The sequence below is a fragment of the Oncorhynchus tshawytscha genome, linkage group LG23 (assembly GCF_018296145.1).
Source record: "Oncorhynchus tshawytscha isolate Ot180627B linkage group LG23, Otsh_v2.0, whole genome shotgun sequence".
NCBI classification, from domain to species: Eukaryota; Metazoa; Chordata; class Actinopteri; order Salmoniformes; family Salmonidae; genus Oncorhynchus; species Oncorhynchus tshawytscha.
The window spans coordinates 18,221,833-18,243,880 of NC_056451.1; the positions used below are offsets into that span (position 1 = coordinate 18,221,833).

Here is a 22,048-nt window from a genome sequence, read left to right on the forward strand (position 1 = left end):
TACGCGCATCCAAGGCTGTTTTTGGTTTCACTTCCTCAAAGAACCAGTACTGTGTTCAGTGTTTTTTTTTCTCCTGACATTGTTTGAGACAAGACTAGATTCCTATTCTAACAGTCCTGGAGAAACGTTTTGTTATTATCCTGTCATGCGCTATTTAATGGTTTAATAACCAAGACTGGAATTTGTTTTTGGGAGAGCTGTGGTTCCCGAGTTTTTCCGCCGCGGACTAGGACAGCGCGGCTAAGAACAATGTTATCAAAGGTTCTGACGGTATGTATAGCCAGCCCATATACGTATACCGTACGCGACAGCCTACTATATATTACTATAATGTCTTTTATCCGTACTGTTGGATCCTTTTCTCCTAACTGGTTATCTGACTCGAATTCCTTACATTTTCCAGTAAATACAGGCAGCTGAAGCCATGTATATTATGGACTCCAGTGCCGAGGAAGCCCGTGCTGGACTAACAGGCCATGTGTCCACTGTCCAAATGCTCACCTTGCACCGTGAGCTACTGGTTTCCCAGGTGAAGAGCACGCAGTGCATTATGGATAACCTCCTACAAAGTGGTTTTCTGTGTATCGAGGATGCAGAAATCATCCAGCGCGCAGCCACCAAGACAGACCAGGTAATTTACCATAGGAGGGTTTCAGAGAGGATACATGTCCATTTGGACCACACACATTAAATGACAAAGTACCCATCACAAAGACATGCTCTTGCATTCACAAATAGCTTACTAGGCCCAAATTAAAATGGACTAATTGATTTTAAGAGGAGAAAGTATAAAGACAAGACTTGATTTTGCAATACAATGACAGTTGGTATGTTGCCAGTATCTTATCTGTGAAAAATCCTGTTTTGCCACATAAATCAAAATGTGGGAAGTAATATTAATCACTGGTAAGTAAATATGATTGCCATTGTGCAGGTGCGTAAAATAGGGAAACTGTTAGCTGCCAAATTATTTTTAAATATTGAATCACTGTAAAGTAAATATGATTTACTTATGATTGACATTGCGCAGGTGCGTAAAATCCTGGAATTGGTCCAAAGGAAAGGGGTGCAGGCATGTGAATACTTCCTATATATTCTCTACAAAGTTTATGATGCATACATAGACCTCCAACCATGGCTTAAAGAGATCAACTACCAGCCACCAGACTTCATACGGGACATACCAGTGAAGAACACGGACCCTAGTAAGTATGTCAGTAAACTGTATGGTGCAGCACTTCATATGTGTTATTGGAATTTGACTTAACAATAAAAAATACAGTGCATTGACAATGTAAGCTATTAGAGAATCATGAGGGCAACTACTGTATATTTTGGCTGAATATCAGTGGTTGAAAATCAGACTGCAGTGTATTCTCCCTACCCCCCTCTTCTCAGTTAGTAGGTACTGTGAGAAGCTGAGGCACGAGCTGGGCCGAGACACACGCTTCATTGCCTCCTACGCCCAGCGAGAGGAAACCCTGTTGGAGGAGCTCTATACAGACACCCTGATGGAGCTCCTGAATGACCGCAATGAGAGCCTGGGCCACCTGGAGGGTCTGGGGCAGCTCCTGGGAGAGCAGGGTGTCTTTAACTCACAGGCAGAGACGGTGCTCGTCACGGGAGACGCTGGGGTGGGCAAGTCCATCCTCCTCCAGAAGCTCCAGAGGCTGTGGTCCAAGAGGGAACTGGAACAGACAGACGCCATGTTCTTCTTCAAGTTCCGCTGTAGGATGTTCAGCACTTTCAAGGAGACAGACGAGATCTCACTGAGGGACCTGCTTTTCAAATACAACTGCTACCCTGACCAGGATGTGGATAATGAGGTGTTCAGCTACATCCTCCGCTTCCCTGAAAAGGTTCTCTTTACGTTTGACGGCTATGATGAGATCCAGGCTGATCTGGACCTGGTGAATGTGCCTGAGGTGGTTTCTCCAGAGGAGAGGACTCACCCCCTTCTGGTGCTCATTAATCTGCTCTGTGGGAAGCTGCTCAATGGTTCCCGGAAGGTCCTGACGGCTCGGACAGGCACCGACGTCCAGAGCAGGGTGATCCGGAAGAGGGTGGCGCTGCGTGGGTTCTCTCCGGCCCACCTTCAAACCTACACCAACCTACACTTCAAAGAGCAGGAGCACAGGGACCTGGTCTCAGTCCAGCTGGATGCCAGCCCCCACCTCTGTGGCCTCTGCTCCATCCCCCTCTTCTGCTGGATCGTCTTCAAGAGCTTTAAACACCTGCGCTCAGTCTACGACGACTTTGAGTTGCCAGAGGCTTGCGTGACCCTCACTAACATATTCCTCCTGCTGTCTGAAGTCTTCTTCAGCCGGGGGGCCACTCCCCCACCTGTCCTCCTGAAGAGAAACACCAGGTGCCCCGCTGATACCTTCAGGGCAGGACTGAGGCCACTGACTGCCTTCTCCAAGCTGGCTCTGCTGGGCATGGAGAGAGGAGGCTTTGTGTTCGACCAGGAGGAGGTTGCCTCCTGTGGCCTGACTGACGATGACCTTAAGGTGGGTTTCCTCCGACCGGTCAGCCGCTACGATGCATGTGAAAACCCTTCCACCTTTGAGTTCCTTCACCTCACCCTGCAGTCCTTCTTGGCTGCATTCTCCCTGGTTCTGGATGAACAGGCCAGCGTAGGAAACATCCTCAAGTTCTTCACCGAGTGCAGCAGGAGGGGCAATACTTCTTGTTTATCGTGTGTCGTCCACTGCATCAGTGGCTCCTCCAAACCCAGGGGAAAGGACCCGTTCAAGACCAACGAGCATCTCCAATACGCCAACCTCTTCCTGTGTGGACTGCTGTCTAAGGCCAACGCCGACTTGCTGGAGCACATGGTTCCTGCAGCACTACTGAAGAGAAAGCGGGCGGTCCTCAAGTCCTACCTGTCCACCAGCGTGAGATCCCACCTCCGCGGTTTGCCACTCTACAACACAGAGCAGGAGGGCAGCAAGGTGCATGTCCTGCCCAACTTCCTGTGGATGCTGCGCTGCATCTTCGAGACAGGAAGTAAAGAGGTGGCACAGCTGACTGCGAAGGGCATCACAGCTGACTACATCAAGCTGGGCTACTGTAATGTGTTCTCTGGCGACTGCAGTGCCCTCAACTTTGTGCTGCAGCACCGGCGGAAGAGGCTAGGGGTGGACATGGACAACAACAACATCAGTGACTATGGGGTCAAGCAGCTCAGGCCTTCATTCAGTAAGATGACCGTGGTGAGGTGAGGACTTCGAATACATACAGATGGAAACAGTTTGTATTTTATGCAACTGTTTACATGAAAGGTGCACTTGTTTACCAATAACATTGGCAAATAATTTCTTACTGTTATAAAAAATACTAGTATAACTAACTATAAAGTATAACTTTTCAGCTAAATTAGTTTTTCCATTTCAGATTGTGTGTCAATCAGATCTCAGACAGCAGTGTTGAGGTACTGGCTGAGGAGCTTATCAAACACAGAGTGGTGGAGGTTCTGGGGTGAGTCAGTGTCTATCGCGGTCAAATTGCCTGTCGAACTTTAGTACTGTATTGTGCTGTATGACGAACTTCATATGACGTGACTGTGACTGTATTTCTGTTGTCTTGATTTGACAGACTTTACAATAATCACATTACGGACATCGGAGCCAAGCTAATCGCTCATATCATTGAGGAATGTCCTAAGTTAAGAGTCGTCAAGTATGTAAATTAATATGTCCAATCAATTATACAATGACTTGTATATAAATTAAAATGTTTATTTTTGGCACTTTGATTTGTTCAAAGGCTTGGCAGCAACAAGTTCACCAGTATGGGTGGCAAGTATCTGGCCAGCGCCATTCAGAAGAGCACATCTATCTTTGACGTGGGGTAAGTGCACTATTACAATTATTTTATTTAACATTTTGGATCAGAGTGAATGGGATGGATTGTTCCTGTTTTTCAGAATGTGGGGGAACAGTATTGGTGATGAAGGAGCAAGAGCATTCGCAGAGGCCCTGAGGAATCACCCAAGTCTTACCAACCTCAGGTGAGATGGATGGCAAGAAATGTCATCGTTATCACTTCTCTGAATAAGTACAATTGAAGTCAGAAGTTTACATAAACCAGCCAAATAAATTTAAAGTTTTTCACAATTCCTGACAGTTAATCTGAGTAACAATTCTCTGTTTTAGGTCAGTTGGGACAAATACTTTATTTTAAGAATGTGAAATGTCAGAATAATAGAAGACGACAGTGATTTATTTCAGCTTTTATTTCTTTCATCACATTCCCAGTGGGTCAGAAGTTTACATACACTCAATTAGTATTTGGTAGCATTGCCTTTAAACTGTTTAACTTGGGATAAAATGTTTCAGGTAGCCTTCGACAAACTTCCCACAATAAGTTGGGTAAATTTTGGCCCATTCCTCCTGACAGAGCTGGTGTAACTGAGTCAGGTTTGTAGGTCTCCTTGCTCGCACACGCTTTTCCAGTTCTGCCCACAAATTATTTATGGGATTGAGGTCAAGACTTTGTGATGGCCACTCCAGTACCTTGACTTTGTTGTCCTTAAGCCATTTTGCCACAACTTTGGAAGTATGCTTGGGGTCATTGTCCATTTGGAAGACCCATTTGCGATCAAGCTTTAACTTCCTGACTGATGTCTTTGAGATGTTGCTTCAATATATCCACATAATTTTCCTACCTCACGATGCCATCTATATTGTGAAGTGCACCAGTCCCTCCTGCAGCAAAGCACCCACACAACATGATGCTGCCACCCCCATGCTTCAAGGTTAGGATGGTGTTCTTCGGCTAGCAAGCCTCCCCCTTTTTCCTCCAAACATAACAATGGTCATTATGGCCAAAGAGTTGAATTTTTGTTTCAACAGACCAGAGGACATTTCTCCAAAAAGTACGATATTTGTCCCCATGTGCAGTTGCAAACTGTCGTCTGGCTTTTTAAGGCGGTTTTGGAACAGTGGCTTGTTCCTTGCTGAGCTGCCTTTCAGGTTATGTCAATATCAGACTTGTTTTACTGTGAATATAGATACTTTTGTACTTATTTCCTCCAGCATCTTCACAAGGTCCTTTGCTGTTGTTCTGGGATTGATTTGCACTTTTCGCACCAAAGTACTTTCATCTCTAGGAGACAGAACATGTCTCCTCCCTGAGCGGTATGATGGCTGTGTGGTCCCATGGTGTTTATACTCGCATACTATTGTTTGTACAGATGAACGTGGTACCTTCAGGCGTTTGGAAATTGCTCCCAAGGATGAACCAGACATGTGGAGGTCTATAAAAAAAATTTGAGGTCTTGGCTGATTTCTTTTGATTTTCCCATGATGTCAAGCAAAGAGGCACTGAGTTTAAAGGTAGGCCTTGAAATACATCCACAGGTACACCTCCAATTGACTCAAATGGTGTCAATTAGCCTGTCAGAAGCTTCTAAAGCCATGACATCACTTTCTGGAATTTTCCAAGCTGTTTAATAGCACAGTCAACTTAGTGTAAGACCCACTGGAATTGTGATACAGTGAAATAATCTGTCTGTAAACAATTGTTGGAAATATTACTTGTGTCATGCACAAAGGAGATGTCCTAACCGACTTGCCAAAACTATAGTTTGTTAACAAGAACTTTGTGGAGTGGTTGAAAAACGAGTTTTAATGACTCCAACAAAAGTGTATGTAAACTTCCGACTTCAACTGTATGTGGCACTGATTGTGTCATGTCTTTTTCAGTTCTCCCACAACTGCGGTTGTGGTCAGAAATAAGGAAGTATAACCCATTGGTGTATCATTTTCCTAACGCACATTCAGCTACAGTAATGGGTTACTGAACTCCCTAACTCACAAACACTGAAACTACAGTATCTATTTTACAGTATCACTCTGCCTCATAGTAATATCATTACCTAAAGTAATACAGTATACTTATGTGTTACTAATAGTAATTATATTTCTATGCTCTTCTCTCCCTTAGCCTCTCAGCCAATGGCATCACTTCAGAAGGTGGGAGGAGCTTGGCCGAAGCACTGAAAGGCAACACAATGCTCAGAATCTTCTGGTAGGACAATCTTATTCATACATCAAATTTCTGTGACAGTATGTGTCTCTGTATATTTAATGTGTATTTGTGCTTTGGAGTTAACAGTTTAAATGTGTGTTGTGGTCTTCTAGGTTGGTGCAAAATGAGTTGTCAGATGATGTAGCACCAGACATGGCAGAGCTGATCAGATCCAACACTGGTCTATCTCACCTCTGGTAAGGCAGGCCCCAGTCTCAACACACTCCCAACAACCAATAATACAGTTTAGCTTCAGAATTAACCAGAAAGTGAACAAAAGTTATTTCTGAATGTTAAATAAAGTTAGCTCGTTAACCTAGTAATCCCTTTGTGCCACTCTGCACAGGTTAATCAATAATCAGCTGACAGTGGGTGGAATCAGACAGCTGTCAGAGGCTCTCTCCCACAACACATCACTCAAAGAGATCAGGTCAGAGTGTATGCAATGTCGCTCGCTTATGAGCATTTTTTTGTATCACGTTAATAATAGTGTTTGATATATTCCTTAGATACATTTTTATTTCAAAACATCTTTCACCATTTGCACTTTGTAATGGCTGTGGTTCTTTGATTGCTTTGCTGGTTCCTAATTATCATGTGCTCCGTCATCACTCACCCACAGTTTGAAAGGAAACTGTCTTTCTGAAGAGGAAGAGAAGCTGTTTGAGGCGGAGGGAAGGCTACGCTTCCACTGAGGAGACAGAACTGAGCTGGAGAGTGTGTAGATTGGTCACGTCTGTTACCGAAACTTACAAGTTCTTTGTGTTTTCTTGCATACTACATTTTGTAAATATTTGAACATCCTGCATTAGCTAGGTTATTCTGGCGTATGGGTAAAAGTCTTGAGCCATAAAAATACTTCCTATATTTGTATTTGTCCATAATGAATCTCTTATTTAGGGATTTGAAACCAGAGGCGGCTTTCTCAGAGAGGAAGTCTTCAATGTAACTTTTTTACTAGCTCGACTTTAGTTTGAAACAAATCAACTTATAAAGGGCAAACTGTCCCTTGTTTAAGCACTGTCAGTTACCCATGGAACATCTTATCATTATGCAAAGCAAATCCATTGTTTTAATCCAGCTTCCACCCCCAAGCCATAAGACTGCTGAAAAAATTTATCAAATGGTCACCGGAATATTACATTGACCCCCCACCCCTCTTCTTGAACTGCACTGTTGGTTAAGGGCTTGTAGAGTAAGAATTTCATGGTAAGGTCTACACTTGTTGTATTTGGCGCATGTGACAAATAAAGTTTGATTTGATTTGAAACTGCTTTTGTTGACCAAAGGAAATACTTTACTGATGCTGAATTGCAGTATTGAATTTCTCCTGCACCACAACAACAGAGCAGAGTAAATAAACTGAATTTGATGTGGTGCCTGCAATTAACTGGAAGTTAGGCCACTGCTCTCAAACCTCCCTTATCATCAACCCTCACCCCTCTGATATCTCTGCCTCATTCCCTTATTCTTGTATACTGGCCAGCACTGTATCTGTATGACACATAACAGACAGTCATGTTATGGTCAGTTTGTGGTCATGGTGACCAATGAATATAGGTTAGCAGGCGATGATAGGAACAAACAAATAGAGGAAGACAGGACATTACACAACTTCCATATACACTACAGGTCAAAAGTTTTAGAACATCTACTCATTCAAGGGTTTTGTCAATTGTACCGCAGATATGGAACCTAAATCACAGAGGATAGATGTGATGGCAGCTGCAGAGAAGTACCTGGGTGCCCCTCCCATTTAAAAAAAATATATATACAGTACCAGTCAAAGGTTTGGACACACCTACTCATTCAAGGGTTTTTCTTAATTTTTAACACATTTTTCTACATTGCATATTAATAGTGAAGACATCAAAACGATGAAATAACAGATATGGAATCATGTAGTAACCAAAAAAGTGTTAAACAAATCAAAATATATTTTATATTTGAGATTCTTCAAATAGCCACCCTTTTCCTTCAATAACAGTTTTGCACACTCTTGGCATTCTCTCAACCAGTTTCATGAGGTAGTCACCTAGAATGCATTTCAATTAACAGGTGTGCCTTCAGTTAATTTGTGGAATTTATTTCCTTTTTAATGCGTTTGAGACAATCAGTTGTGTTGTGACAAGGTGGGGGGTATACAGAAGATAGCCCTATTTGGTAAAAGACCAAGTCCACATTACGTCAAGAACAGCTCAAATAAGCAAAGAGAAATGATAGTCCATCATTACTTTAAGACATGAGTCAATACAGAAATGTAATTAACTTTACAGTTCAATCAAGTACAGTCGCAAAAACCATCAAGCACTATGATGAAACTGGCTCTCATGAGGACAGCTACAGGAAATGAAGACCCAGAGTTACCTCTGCTGAGGATAAGTTCATTAGAGTTATCAGCCTCAGAAATTGCAGCCCAAATAAATGCTTCACAGAGTTCAAGTAACAGACACATCACAACATCAACTGTTCAGAGGAGACTGTGTGAATCAGGCCTTCATGGTTGAATTGCTGCAAAGAAATCACTACTAAAGGACACCAATAAGAAGAGACTTGCTTGGGCCAAAAAGCAAGCAATGGACATTAGACCAGTGGAAATCTGTCCTTTGGTCTGATGAGTCAAAATTTGAGATTTTTGTTTCCAACCGCCGTGTCTTTGTGGGATGCTGTTTGGGTGAACTGATGATCTCTGCATGTGTATTTCCCACCGCAAAGCATAGAGGAGGAGGTGCTATGGTGTGGGGGTGCTTTGCTGGTGACACTGTCTGTGATTTCTTTAGAATTCAAGGCCCATTTAACCAGCATGGCTACCACAGCATTCTGCAGCGATACACCATCCCATCTGGGTTTTGGCTTAGTGGGACTATCATTTGTTTTTCAACAGAACAATGACCCAACAGGCTGTGTAAGGGCTATTTTACCAAGAAGAAGAGGGATGGAGTGCTGCATCAGATGACCTGGCCCTTCACAATCACCGGACCTCACTCAAATTGATGTGGTTTGGGATGAGTCCGACCGCGGTGTGAAGGAAAAGCAGCCAACACATGCTCAGCATATGTGGGAACTCCTTCAAAACGGTTGGAAAAGTATTCAGGTGAAGCTGGTTGAGAGAATGCCAAGAGTGGGAAAAGCTGTCATCAAGGTAAATGGTGGCTATTTGAAGAATCTCAAAATATAAAATATATTTTGATTTGTTTAACACTTTTTTGGTAACTACATGATTCCATATGTGTTATTTTATAGTTCGATGTCTTCACTATTATTATACAATGTAGAACATAGTACAATAAAGGAAAAGCCTTGCATGAGTCGGTGTTCTGAAACTTTTGACCGGTAGTGTACCTTTTTCAATGACTGTTGAGAAAGCTTCTGCCATAATGCAGTGAAAGTGAAACACTACCAAGACACACTGCAATTCACACTAGTACAACTAAAAGAATGTACTCCAAAAGTTTTGCTCTTTTAATTTCATATTCTGTACACATTTTTACATAAATGGAATGTTATAACATACTGTATGTCTAAATAGTTTCTAAAATTACATTTCTAGGTATGTACTGTCGGCCTGTCTCTGAAGTACCTTGGGAGGTATAACCCAAATAAAAATAGTTTCCTTCACCTCTCAACTATTACATGAATGCCCTACTACACCTCCACCTTCATTCAAGCAAGCTCATCCCCAACTAGTAATCATCTACAGTATGTTAGCTGTCATGGTATATTATAGTATCATGAACGGAACATCAAGTATAGCTACCTGATGACATATGTGTGTTCTCTAACACATCTCGCAGTCATATATGTTGACTGTTTTAAACACTGCATCCTCACAAGTCCATCCATACGGAGCTTTTCAACACGGTAGATTTGGATAGACATCGATCCGATTGGATTGATATGGGCTCAAATTGGCAACTGTAGCATAAGCAGCAAAACCAAAACATTTACACAAAATTACCATATAAGCCCCCTCCTTTACCACTGGCCTGACATCCAAACGGAGTTCTCTACAGTGAAACATAGCGAAATCAGTTTAGGTGCTAGGCTGCCTCCCCACTCACCCCCCAAAGAAACCCAAACATCCAAAAGACTAACAAAACTGAAATGGGGGTCAAATGTGATTTAAAACTGATTCTACAGTAGATCATAGAAGGCTGTTCTGCTAGGCTAGCTAGGGAGGATCCTCATGCTACACACATACCCATGACAATAAGGGCATATTGTACACATACAGTAGTATGCTTCACAATCGTGAGCCATTCGACAACATTTAAAAATCACATTGCTTACAGTACAGTAGCCATGGGACAAACCATGCGGTGAGACCAGACATTCTAGTTTCAGACATTCTAGTTTCTCCTTCACTGATGTGCAATGAGGAGAAACTCCCATCTGGATTTAGATCAAACTTTATTAGCTATAGTACATGATGACAAATGGGGAAACAGTTCATTTGGGTGGGGGCTTTTTATTGTCCAATTCCAAAGAGCTTTATGCCTCGCTGTACCGTATAAAGTGTGAGCAGCACGTCTTAGAGGCATGACGATGGCCCTTTTGGAGAAACCAGTTAATATGGTGTAACTGACCCAGTAGCCATGGTAACACTATCTTTAGTATATCCATACCATAATACCCAGATCCCCTATAAATGCTCTTTGTTAATTTGTCTGACTGGTCGTTACTAGTTTGAATTGGGCAACCAATATAAATACTATTGATCTTATTCCTAGATCTGTCATAATAATATACTATAATCCCTAAACTGTGGAGATGAAAAACCTCCACAATGATTGTGAAAAGCATAGCCATTTAAAAGCCTTTTGTCTAATTCATTGAATTTGTCTATCAGTTTCTTACTCTATTACTTTCTTACTCTTATTCGCAGCCCAATGGTGAAGATGGAGGTCTAGTATACTGGTATACTAATTAGCAGCGCATCCTGGGAAAGCTCTCAAAACATTAAAGAGAACAACATCAAGTCCTTGTTTAAATATTACAACCCAGGATTGCTGGAAGCTGAAATGTATTAGATAAGAAATGTGTAAAACCCTCAAACACACTGAGAAAGTGGATCCAACATTCCAATGATAACTTTTTTTTAAGTCTTCCCCTTATTCTGATTGGCTTTGGCATGGAGGTCCACCAATCGCCTACTTCCTGCCCCGCCCTCTCACCTCTACTGTGATAGGCTGATTGGTAGATGATTATGATTGAGTAAAAAGTGTGCAATCTCAGGCAGCTATTTGAAACAGCACTGAAATGGACAAACATGAATAGAAGACATAGTTATTAATGTCATTCTCTTTGCATTAAGGCCCAACTTAGTTTCACTACAACTCACACATACATACACAGATATGCAATTACACCATTATGTCAAATCTGCACACTTAAAATATTTTGCATAATAATAACTGATAAGTCTCATGATGATAAATAAAGATTAAAAGTAAAAGTGAGTGAGTGAGAGAAGAGGATGGGTGTGTGAACCCTGAAGAAGGCTAGAGTATATACACCACATAATGTCACCGGGCCCCTGGGGGAGGGGGATATCTGTTCTGGGGTCAGCACATTGTAGCCTGGATCCCAACTGAATTGATCCTCTTCACAATTGCCAAACTGAAGATGCACAGTAAACCAATTGTGAAACATAGTAATTCAGTTGGGATCCAGGCTAAGCACAGAGGGCCTCATGTCCCAGACAGACAGCTATTGCTGCTACAAAAACTAAGATTAATGTTCTCACTTCAGAGAAGTGCCTGCTGGGAGTTGTAGTTGCTACTAGCTGAGCCACGCACTTCTGGTAGCACAGTCCAGTTCACGTCTTGTTGCTACCACAGAGGCATTGAGGGGTTGTGAGTTAGATAGCTAGTCAGGGGAAAGGAGAGAGTGAGAAAGAGAGAGAGGGACAGCATATAGCAGGGCACTTCTAATTTCAGTGTGGCTAGCAGCCAGGGCCAGCTCCAGTCATGTCCCAGTGGAGTAAAGGGTAGAGATAAGCAGAGTTTCACATTCAGCTGAGTCTGGCTCTCTGCTGGTTCTCTCTCTGTCTGTCGTCATCCAGTCAACACACAGGGGGAAGGGCTAGGGAGGGAGGATATAGTATAGACTCATACCTGACTTCCCACCCTATGTCCCCAACCCACCAATCGCACTGTTCTATTCTGTTGTTTTGACTCTGCCCTGGTAGGCCATTAGGATCTGAAGGTGAAGGCACTGGTAGACACAGTTGGTGAGGAGGGGGAAAGAGGGGGATGAGGACTGACTTCCCCTTGCCCCTTCTCCCCTCAGCTTGCTCCCCGAAATGTCCAGGTGTACAATCACTCAGACCAAACAGATGGGAGGAGACCTGGATCTACGGTCCAATAACACAGGAGGAGGGAATTCCAAGTCGCAGCAGCCCTGGTGCTCAGCCAACCACAGCAGCTCAATCACTGGGGCATGGCCAATGGGATGGAATGCAAAACGTCTGTGCGTGGCATATACAGCCGTTTCATTGATGCGGTAGAGAGTGAGAGGGCGTGTTGAGAGCAACAGTTTTTCCTGATTGGATAGTTGTGCAACAGAGGTGTTTTGTCTTCCCCTCAACATCAGGTTGGCAGATAAGCATGTATGTCTGTCTGTCGGTCTGTCTGTCTGTCTTTGAGGACAAAGCAGAGGTTGGTTGTGTTTGTGAGTGTGTATTTGTGAGTTTGTGTGTCTGTGTCTGTCTGGTCTCGGAGCCGATTGTGTGTGTGTGGAGATAAATAGATAGATCAGCATTAAATGTAGTTTCCCTGAAGATTGCTTTTAATGAGTCTTGGCACACTGCGGTTCTTGACTGGTTTGAGTTGAGGTGTGTTGAGGGCTGAGGTACTGGAGGTGATGGGGATAGAGGGGTAGGGTCAGGGTGAGGTGTCAGTTCTGTACTGGCCACAGAGTCACAGTGTGTCTCTCCAGTAGTCTCATTGGCAACGTGGAAGGGGAGGGGATTCACATTAAGGAATTTTGTTATTGGAGCAGATCACTCTTCTTATTGAGGGAAACCTGCAGAGATGAAAAACATCAGAAATCTGAATATACTGAGGACTGAATGTGATGCTGAAACAAAACAATAGAAAGAAAGAACTCGACTGAACTAAAAGGTATAACACTGTACCATATTTTTCCTGTTTTGTGTCAATACAATAGAACATTTGTTTGGGAAACTCTACGGTGGAAATGTATCCCACAGAATATTAAAGTGACTTCTTCACAGTAACGCATTAATATCAACAACACTCAGTAAATGTGGATTTTACCTGTGGAGAAAAGTAGCGAGGCCCTTTAGTCTGAGGGATGTTCTGGACACGATCTGTTCACCTCAAACCACTCATCAATACAGCTGACGGAGAGAACAGGAGACACAGTCAGGAAGAACATAGCACATACTACATACAGTGCATTTGGAAATTATTCAGACCCCTTGACTTTTTCCGCATTTTGTTACGTTACAGCCTTATTCTAAAATGGATGAAATAAATGTTTTCTTCATCGATCTACACACAAAGCGGAAACAGGTTTTTATATATTTTTTCAAATTTATAAAAAATAAAAACAGAAATACCTTATTTACATAAGTATTCCGACCCTTCGCTATGAGACTCAAAATTGAGCTCAGGTGCGTCCTGTTTCTATTGACCATCCTTGAGATGTTTCTACTATTTGATTGGAGTCCACCTGTGGTAAATTCAATTGATTCGACATGATTTGGAAAAGCACACACCTGTCTATACAAGGTCCTATGGTTGACAGTGCATCTCAGAGCAAAAACCAAGCCATGAGGTCGAAGGAATTGACCGTAGAGCTCCGAGACAGGATTGTATCGAGGCACAGATCTGGAGAAGGGTACCAAAAAAGGTCTGCAGCATCAAAGGTCTCCAAGAACACAGTGGCCTCCATCATTCTTAAATGGAAGAAGTTTGGAACCATTAAGACTCTTCCTAGAGCTGGCCACCCGGCCAAACTGAGCAATCGGGGGAGAAGGGCCTTGTTCAGGGAGGTGACCAAGAACCCGATGGTCACTCTGACAGAGCTCCAGAGTGGAGATGGGAGAAACTTCCAGAAGGACAAGCATCTCTGCAGCACCACCAATCAGGCCTTTATGGTAGAGTGGCCAGACGGAAGCCACTCCTCAGTAAAAGGCACATGACAGCCCACTTGGAGTTTGCCATAAGGCATCTAAAGGACTCTCAGACCACGGAAAAACAAGATTCTCTGGTCTGATGAAACCAAGGTTGAACTCTTTGGCCTGAATGCCAAGCATCACGTCTGGAGGAAACCTGGCACCACTCCTATGGGGAAGCATGGTGGTGGATGCGCATGCTGTGGGAATGTTTTTCAGCGACAGGGCCTGGGAGACGAGTCAGGATCGAGGGAAAGATGAGCGAAGCAAAGAACAGAGAGACCCTTGATGATAACCTGCTCCAGAGCGCTCAGGACCTCAGACTGGGGCAAAGGTTCACCTTCCAAGAGGACAATGACACTAAGCACACAGCCAAGACAACGCAGGAGTGGCTTCGGGACAAGTCTCTGAATGTCCTTGAGTTTCTCAGCCAGAGCCCAGACATGAACCTGATCGAACATCTCTGGAGAGACCTGAAAATAGCTGTGCAGTGACGCTCCCCATCCAACCTGACAGAGCTTGAGAGGATCTGCAGAGTAGAATGGGAGAAACTCCCCAAATACAGGTGTGCCGAGCTTGTAGCGTCATACCCAAGAAGACTCGAGGACGTAATCACTGCCAAAGGTAGTTCAACAAAGTACTGAGTAAATGGTCTGAATACTTATGTAAATGTGATATTTCAGTTTTATCATTTTAATAAATTGGCAAAAACAAATCTAAAAACCTGTTTATGCTTTGTCATTAACGGGTATTGCTGGTAGATTGATGAGGGAAAAAAACAATTTAATTCATTTTAGAATAAGGCTGTAACGTAAAAAAAATGTGGAAAAAGCCAAAGGTCTGAATACTTTCCGAATGCACTGTATATAGAACAAAAGAAGGAATGGGGGAGGGAGACAGAGCGAGAGAGCAGGAATGATGATGCATTCACATACCGGTTGAGGAAAACAGGAGAGATCCCTCATCATAGGTTGTACAGAAACATGTAGTGATATAGAGAGGGGGAGAGAAAGAGAGAGGTATACAGAAAGAAGGGGAGAGAGAGAGGGGGACTTACCCTTTGTGGTATATGCAGAGACAGGGCAGGCGAGCAATGGTGTCCCCCTGTACCAGCTCCTCAAGACAGATTGCACATTCCCCTGCATCCTTACTCAGGACGTCCTCTGGAGGGAGAGAGAGAGAGTGAGTGAGTGAGAGCCAGACTGCCCATTTAATCAACAAGGCCAAAACCAGCTGTACTGTCCTCCTCCACAGCCTTGACAAAGCCTGCAAACAGCCCTACTCACAGCCTGCAAAGAACCACAGGGCTGGAGCGTGGCTGGAGAGAGAGAGAAAGATAGAGAGAACACCTATGAGGATGAAAACACACACACCAAAATGATACCGCCATGATTGGCTAAGAATGATTTAATTTACACTTCAATTCCTGAAGGGGGAGCTCTATATCCATGGTTAAACCCTAGTGGTCCATATGGACCAAACTGGCATTGGGAGCAGGCTCTAATGCAGTGGGACATGTGATGTCATGATGAGAGGAGGAGGAGGTGGAGAGGTGCATATGGTCTTTCCTCCTTACAAACAACAACACACATAGTTTAAAACAAGTGCTGTTCTGCATCAAGCTCTCAATAGTGTGGAATTGATAGGAGGAATCCCACTCCTACAGTGTTATCGCTCCAAATCAAATCAGATTGTATTGGTCACATACACATGGTTAGCAGATGTTAATGCGAGTGTAGCGAAATGCTGACAACACAGCATTTCTCTGTCATAGGATCCCTCCTGAGGTCTCAGAATGGCATTACAACCATCTATTCTCTATATTCATCTATTTACTCTACTTTACTACTCAGGGAATAATTCACCCTGGCACTCAGGCTACATTGGAGTCAGACTACACTGTCTAGCACAACTACAACCAAATCATTGGATTGTCAGTCAAGGTTAACCTTTAGTGGTTGATGACCATTTCAGAATGAGCAAAGGGGACATTCCCAATAACTGTAGCCTAAAATAATTCATTTACTTCTGCCTTCACACAACACAAGGGTGAGTCCAAAATTGCACCATTATCAAACAGGAGACCTGGTCAAAAGTAGTGTACTATATAGGGAATAGGGTGCCATGTCAGACTCACACAAGTGTTTGCATACCTGTTCCATTGTGTCTGCCTGGGTTAATCATTTGCATAACTCAACCACTATCTTTATTTCAACAGTTGGTTCTGTGGTTGTATATGTCATGTTATCTACAGCCCTCAGACCAAATCCTGCTTCAATAATTTATTATTTACTCATACTTGGAAGCAAGTGAGAATGAAAACTGCTCTCATGCAGAGTTCATTGTGTGCAGTGTGTGTACATGCACACACCTACTTAAATACACACAAACACACATCTGCATACACAACAACACGCACAAACTTACACATGTTACTGGCTCAGCTGACAGCTACAGGAAACACAGATTGGGGGCAAGGGACTCAGAAAAAGGACACACACACCGGAGGGTTATGGCTTCATTAAAACACCAGGCTACTGTTCCTGTAAAAACTGACCAACACACTTAGTGTGTGTTAAACAGAGACCATGTATTCACCCTGCACACCCTAATTGACAACCAAACAAACCAAAACAAAGGCAAAGTCTTCTCATGCTTTGTTGATTTCAAAAAAAGCCTTCGACTCAATCTGGCATAAGGGTCTGCTATACAAACTGATGGAAAGTGGTGTTGGGGGTAAAACATATGACATTATAAAATCCATGTACACAAACAACAAGTGTGCGGTTAAAATTGGCAAAAAACACACACATTTCTTCACACAGGGTCGTGGGGTTAGACAGGGATGCAGCTTAAGCCCCACCCTCTTCAACATATATATCAACGAATTGGCGCGGGCACTAGAAGAGTCTGCAGCACCCGGCCTCCCCCTGCTAGAATCCGAAGTCAAATGTCTGCTGTTTGCTGATGATCTGGTGCTTCTGTCACCAACCAAGGAGGGCCTACAGCAGCACCTAGATCTTATGCACAGATTCTGTCAGACCTGGGCCCTGACAGTAAATCTCAGTAAGACAAAATAATGGTGTTCCAAAAAAGGTCCAGTCACCAGGACCACAAATATAAATTCCATCTAGACACTGTTGCCCTAGAGCACACAAAAAACTATACATAACTTGGCCTAAACATCAGCACCACAGGTAACTTCCACAAAGCTGTGAACGATCTGAGAGACAAGGCAAGAAGGGCATTCTATGCCATCAAAAGAAACATAAATTTCAACATACCAATTAGGATTTGGCTAAAAATACTTGAATCAGTCATAGAGCCCATTGCCCTTTATGGTTGTGAGGTCTGGGGTCCGCTCACCAACCAAGACTTCACAAAATGGGACAAACACCAAATTGAGACTCTGCACGCAGAATTCTGCAAAAATATCCTCCGTGTACAATGTAGAACACCAAATAATGCATGCAGAGCAGAATTAGGCCGATACCCACTAATTATCAAAATCCAGAAAAGAGCTGTTAAATTCTACAACCACCTAAAAGGAAGCGATTCACAAACCTTCCATAACAAAACCATCACCTACAGAGAGATGAACCTGGAGAAGAGTCCCCTAAGCAAGCTGGTCCTGGGGCTCTGTTCACAAACACAAACTACAGAGCCCCAGGACAGCAGCACAATTAGACCCAACCAAATCATGAGAAAACAAAAAGATAATTACTTGACACATTGGAAAGAATTAACAAAAAAACAGAGCAAACTAGAATGCTATTTGGCCCTACACAGAGAGTACACAGCGGCAGAATACCTGACCACTGTGACTGACCCAAAATTAAGGAAAGCCTTGACTATGTACAGACTCAGTGAGCATAGCCTTGCTATTGAGAAAGGCCGCCGTAGGCAGACATGGCTCTCAAGAGAAGACAGGCTATGTGCTCACTGCCCACAAAATGAGGTGGAAACTGAGCTGCACTTCCTAACCTCCTGCCCAATGTATGACCATATTAGAGAGACATATTTCCCTCAGATTACACAGATCCACAAAGAATTTGAAAACAAATCCAATTTTGAAAAACTCCCATATCTACTGGGTGAAATTCCACAGTGTGCCATCACAGCAGCAAGATTTGTGACCTGTTGCCACGAGAAAAGGGCAACCAGTGAAGAACAAACACCATTGTAAATACACCCATATTTATGCTTATTTATTTTATCTTGTGTCCTTTAACCATTTGTACATTGTTAAAACACTGTATATATATATATATAATATGACATTTGTAATGTCTTTACTGTTTTGAAACTTCTGTATGTGTAATGTTTACTGTTAATTTTTGTTGTTTTTCACTTTATATATTGTCTACCTCACTTTGCTTTGGCAATGTTAACACATGTTTCCCATGCCAATAAAGCCCTTGAATATATATATATATATATATATATATATATATATATATATATAGAGAGAGAGAGAGAGAGAGAGAGAGAGAGAGAGAGATCATTCCTCTATAAATAATCTACTACCACTTGAGTTTTGATGTCGGTGACCTTGCACGTACACGCACACACGTACACAAATACATACGTACACACACGTACACAAATACACACGTACACAAATACACGTACACAAATACATACGTACACAAATACATACGTACACAAATACACACGTACACACGTACACAAATACACACGTACACAAATACACACGTACACGCACACACGTACACAAATACATACGTACACGCACACACGTACACAAATACATACGTACACAAATACACACGTACACAAATACACACACACACACACGTACACAAATACATACGTACACAAATACACACGTACACACACACGCACACAAATACACACGTACACAAATACACACGTACACACACACACACACACACGTACACAAATACACACGTACACAAATACACACGTACACACACACACGTACACAAATACATACGTACACGCACACACACAAATACATACGTACACAAATACAATCGTACACAAATACACAAATACACACGTACACAAATACATACGTACACAAATACATACGTACACAAATACATACGTACACAAATACACACGTACACAAATACACACGTACACAAATACATACGTACACACACACACGTACACAAATACACACGTACACGCACACACGTACACAAATACATACGTACACAAATACACAAATACACACGTACACGCACACAAATACACACGTACACAAAAACACACGTACACAAATACACACGCGCACACACACACACACACACACACACACACACACACACACACACACACACACAAATACACACGTACACAAATACACAAATACACAAATACACAAATACACACGTCCACAAATACACACGTCCACAAATACACACGTACACAAATACACACGTACACAAATACACACCTACACAAATACATACGTACACAAATACATGTACACACACAAATACACACGTACACAAATACACAAATACACACGTCCACAAATACACACGTCCACAAATACACACGTACACAAATACACACCTACACAAATACATACGTACACGTACACACACAAATACACACGCACACAAATACACACACACACACGTACACAAATACACACGTACACAAATACACACGTACACAAATACACACGTACACAAATACACGTACACACACACACACACGTACACAAATACACGTACACACACACACACACACGTACACAAATACACACGTACACAAATACACACGTACACAAATACACACGTACACAAATACACACGTACACACACGTACACAAATACACATGTACACAAATACACACGTACACAAATACACACGTACACAAATACACACGTACACAAATACACACGTACACACACGTACACAAATACATACGTACACGCACACACGTACACAAATACACACGTACACAAATACACACGTACACACACACACACACACACATATACACACACACACACACACATACACACACACACACATACACACACGTACACACACACACACACACACACACACACACACACACACACGTACACAAATACATACGTACACAAATACACACGTACACGAATACACACGTACACAAATACACACACACGTACACACACGTACACAAATACACACGTACACAAATACACACGTACACAAATACACACGTACACAAATACACACGTACACAAATACACACGTACACAAATACACACGTACACAAATACACACGTACACACACACACACAAATACTCTGTCCCCTCCTGTACTCCCTGTTCAACCATTACTGCATGGCCAAGCACGACTCCAACACCATCATTAAGTTTGCCGACGACACAACAATGATCACTGACAATGATGAGACTAGAAGTCGACCGATTAATCGGAATGGCTGATTAATTAGGGCCGATTTCAAACTTTCATAACAATTGGAAATGGGTATTTTTGGACACCGATTTGGCCGATCATGTAACGGTTTTCCAAAATGCAGCGTGGTTTCTTTGATTCATGTTTAATAACAAAAAGATAAACACGAACACTACAAAACAATAACCGTGGAAAACCAAAAACAGCCCTATCTGGTGCAAAACACAGAGACAGGAACAATCACCCACAAACACACAGTGAAACCCAGGCTACCTAAATATGGTTCCCAATCAGAGACAATGACTAACACCTGCCTCTGATTGAGAACCATATCAGGCCAGACATAGAAATAGACAAACTAGACATGTAACATAGAATGCCCACTCAGCTCACACCCTGACCAACCAAAACATAGAAACATACAAAGCAAACTATGGTCAGGGTGAGACAGATCATAAAAAAAAACTGTACACCTTTATTTAACCTTTATTTAACTAGGCAAGTCAGTTAAGAACGCATTCTTATTTTCAATGACGGCCTAGGAACGGTGGGTTAACTGCCTTGTTCAGAGGCAGAATGACAGATTTTTACCTTGTCAGCTCGGGGATTCAATCTTTCAACCTTTCAGTTAACTAGTCCAACGCTCTAACCCCCTGCTTTACATTGCACTCCACGAGGAGCCTGCCTGTTACGCGAATGCAGTAAGAAGCCAAGGTAAGTTGCTAGCTAGCATTAAACGTATCTTATAAAAAATAATCAATCAATTATAATCACTAGTTATAACTACACATGGTTGATGATATTACTAGTTTATCTAGCGTGTCCTGCGTTGCATATAATCGATGCGGTGCGTATTCGCGAAAAAGGACTGTTGTTGCTCCAACGTGTACCTAACCCTAACCCTAACCATAAACATCAATGCCTTTCTAAAAATCAATACACAAGTATTTATTTTTAAACCTGTGTATTTAAGTTAATATTGCCTGCTAACATGACTCGTTGCGAACTGTGAAGACTATTTCTTCCTAACAAAGACAGCCAACTTCGCCAAACGGGGGATGATTTAACAAAAGCGCATTTGCGAAAAAAGCACAATCGTTGCACGAATGTACCTAACCGTAAACATCAATGCCTTTCTTAAAATCAATACACAGAAGTATATATTTTTAAACCTGCATATTTAGCAAAAAGAAATCCAGGTTGGCAGGCAATATTAACCAGGTGAAATTGTGTCACTTCTCTTGCGTTCATTGCACGCAGAGTCAGGGTATATGCAACAGTTTGGGCTGCCTAATTTGCCAGAATTGTATGTAATTATGACATAACATTGAAGGTTGTGCAATGAAACAGGAATATTTAGACTTATGGATGCCACCAGTTAGATAAAATACGGTACGGTTCCGTATTTCACTGAAAGAATAAACGTCTTGTTTTCGAGATGATAGTTTCCGGGGTGCGAG

The 22,048-nt window shown here is 42.4% G+C and overlaps 2 protein-coding genes across 4 annotated transcripts in view; one reads left to right on the forward strand and one right to left on the reverse strand.

Moving 5' to 3' along the window:
* The first annotated feature begins 7 nt into the window (after positions 1-7).
* Positions 8-7,295, forward strand: nod1 (nucleotide-binding oligomerization domain containing 1). Of its 2 annotated transcripts, XM_024405058.2 has the most exons (12): positions 9-270; positions 404-631; positions 1,031-1,205; positions 1,399-3,220; positions 3,397-3,480; positions 3,598-3,681; positions 3,769-3,852; positions 3,929-4,012; positions 5,950-6,033; positions 6,147-6,230; positions 6,380-6,463; positions 6,656-7,295. In XM_024405058.2, exons 2-12 carry the CDS (start codon positions 425-427, stop codon positions 6,726-6,728), a joined length of 2,865 nt encoding a protein of 954 aa, XP_024260826.1. In that variant the 5' UTR covers positions 9-270; positions 404-424; the 3' UTR covers positions 6,729-7,295. The 2 variants fall into 2 exon arrangements, with proteins under 2 accessions (XP_024260827.1, XP_024260826.1); XM_024405059.2 differs by lacking the exon at positions 3,598-3,681 and having other exon boundaries at positions 8-270.
* A 2,148-nt stretch (positions 7,296-9,443) lies between these two features.
* Positions 9,444-22,048, reverse strand: part of znrf2b (zinc and ring finger 2b) — a 114,730-nt gene continuing 102,125 nt past the window's right edge. For both annotated transcript variants that reach the window (XM_042304825.1, XM_042304823.1), the window contains 3 exons: positions 15,234-15,339; positions 13,314-13,396; positions 9,444-13,059 (listed from right to left, as the gene is read on the reverse strand). In XM_042304825.1, coding sequence (XP_042160759.1) covers positions 13,339-13,396; positions 15,234-15,339 — 164 coding nt within the window. In that variant the 3' untranslated portion in view covers positions 9,444-13,059; positions 13,314-13,338. The remainder of the gene's footprint in view (positions 13,060-13,313; positions 13,397-15,233; positions 15,340-22,048) is intronic.

Bases quoted from the DNA above. Each gene is read 5' to 3' on its own strand.
- nod1 (XM_024405058.2), top strand. From the start codon at position 425: ATGTATATTATGGACTCCAGTGCCGAGGAAGCCCGTGCTGGACTAACA. The intron at 3,682-3,768 runs GTATGTAAATTA...ATTTGTTCAAAG, and splicing joins CCTAAGTTAAGAGTCGTCAA to GCTTGGCAGCAACAAGTTCA. The intron at 6,034-6,146 runs GTAGGACAATCT...GTGGTCTTCTAG, and splicing joins ACAATGCTCAGAATCTTCTG to GTTGGTGCAAAATGAGTTGT.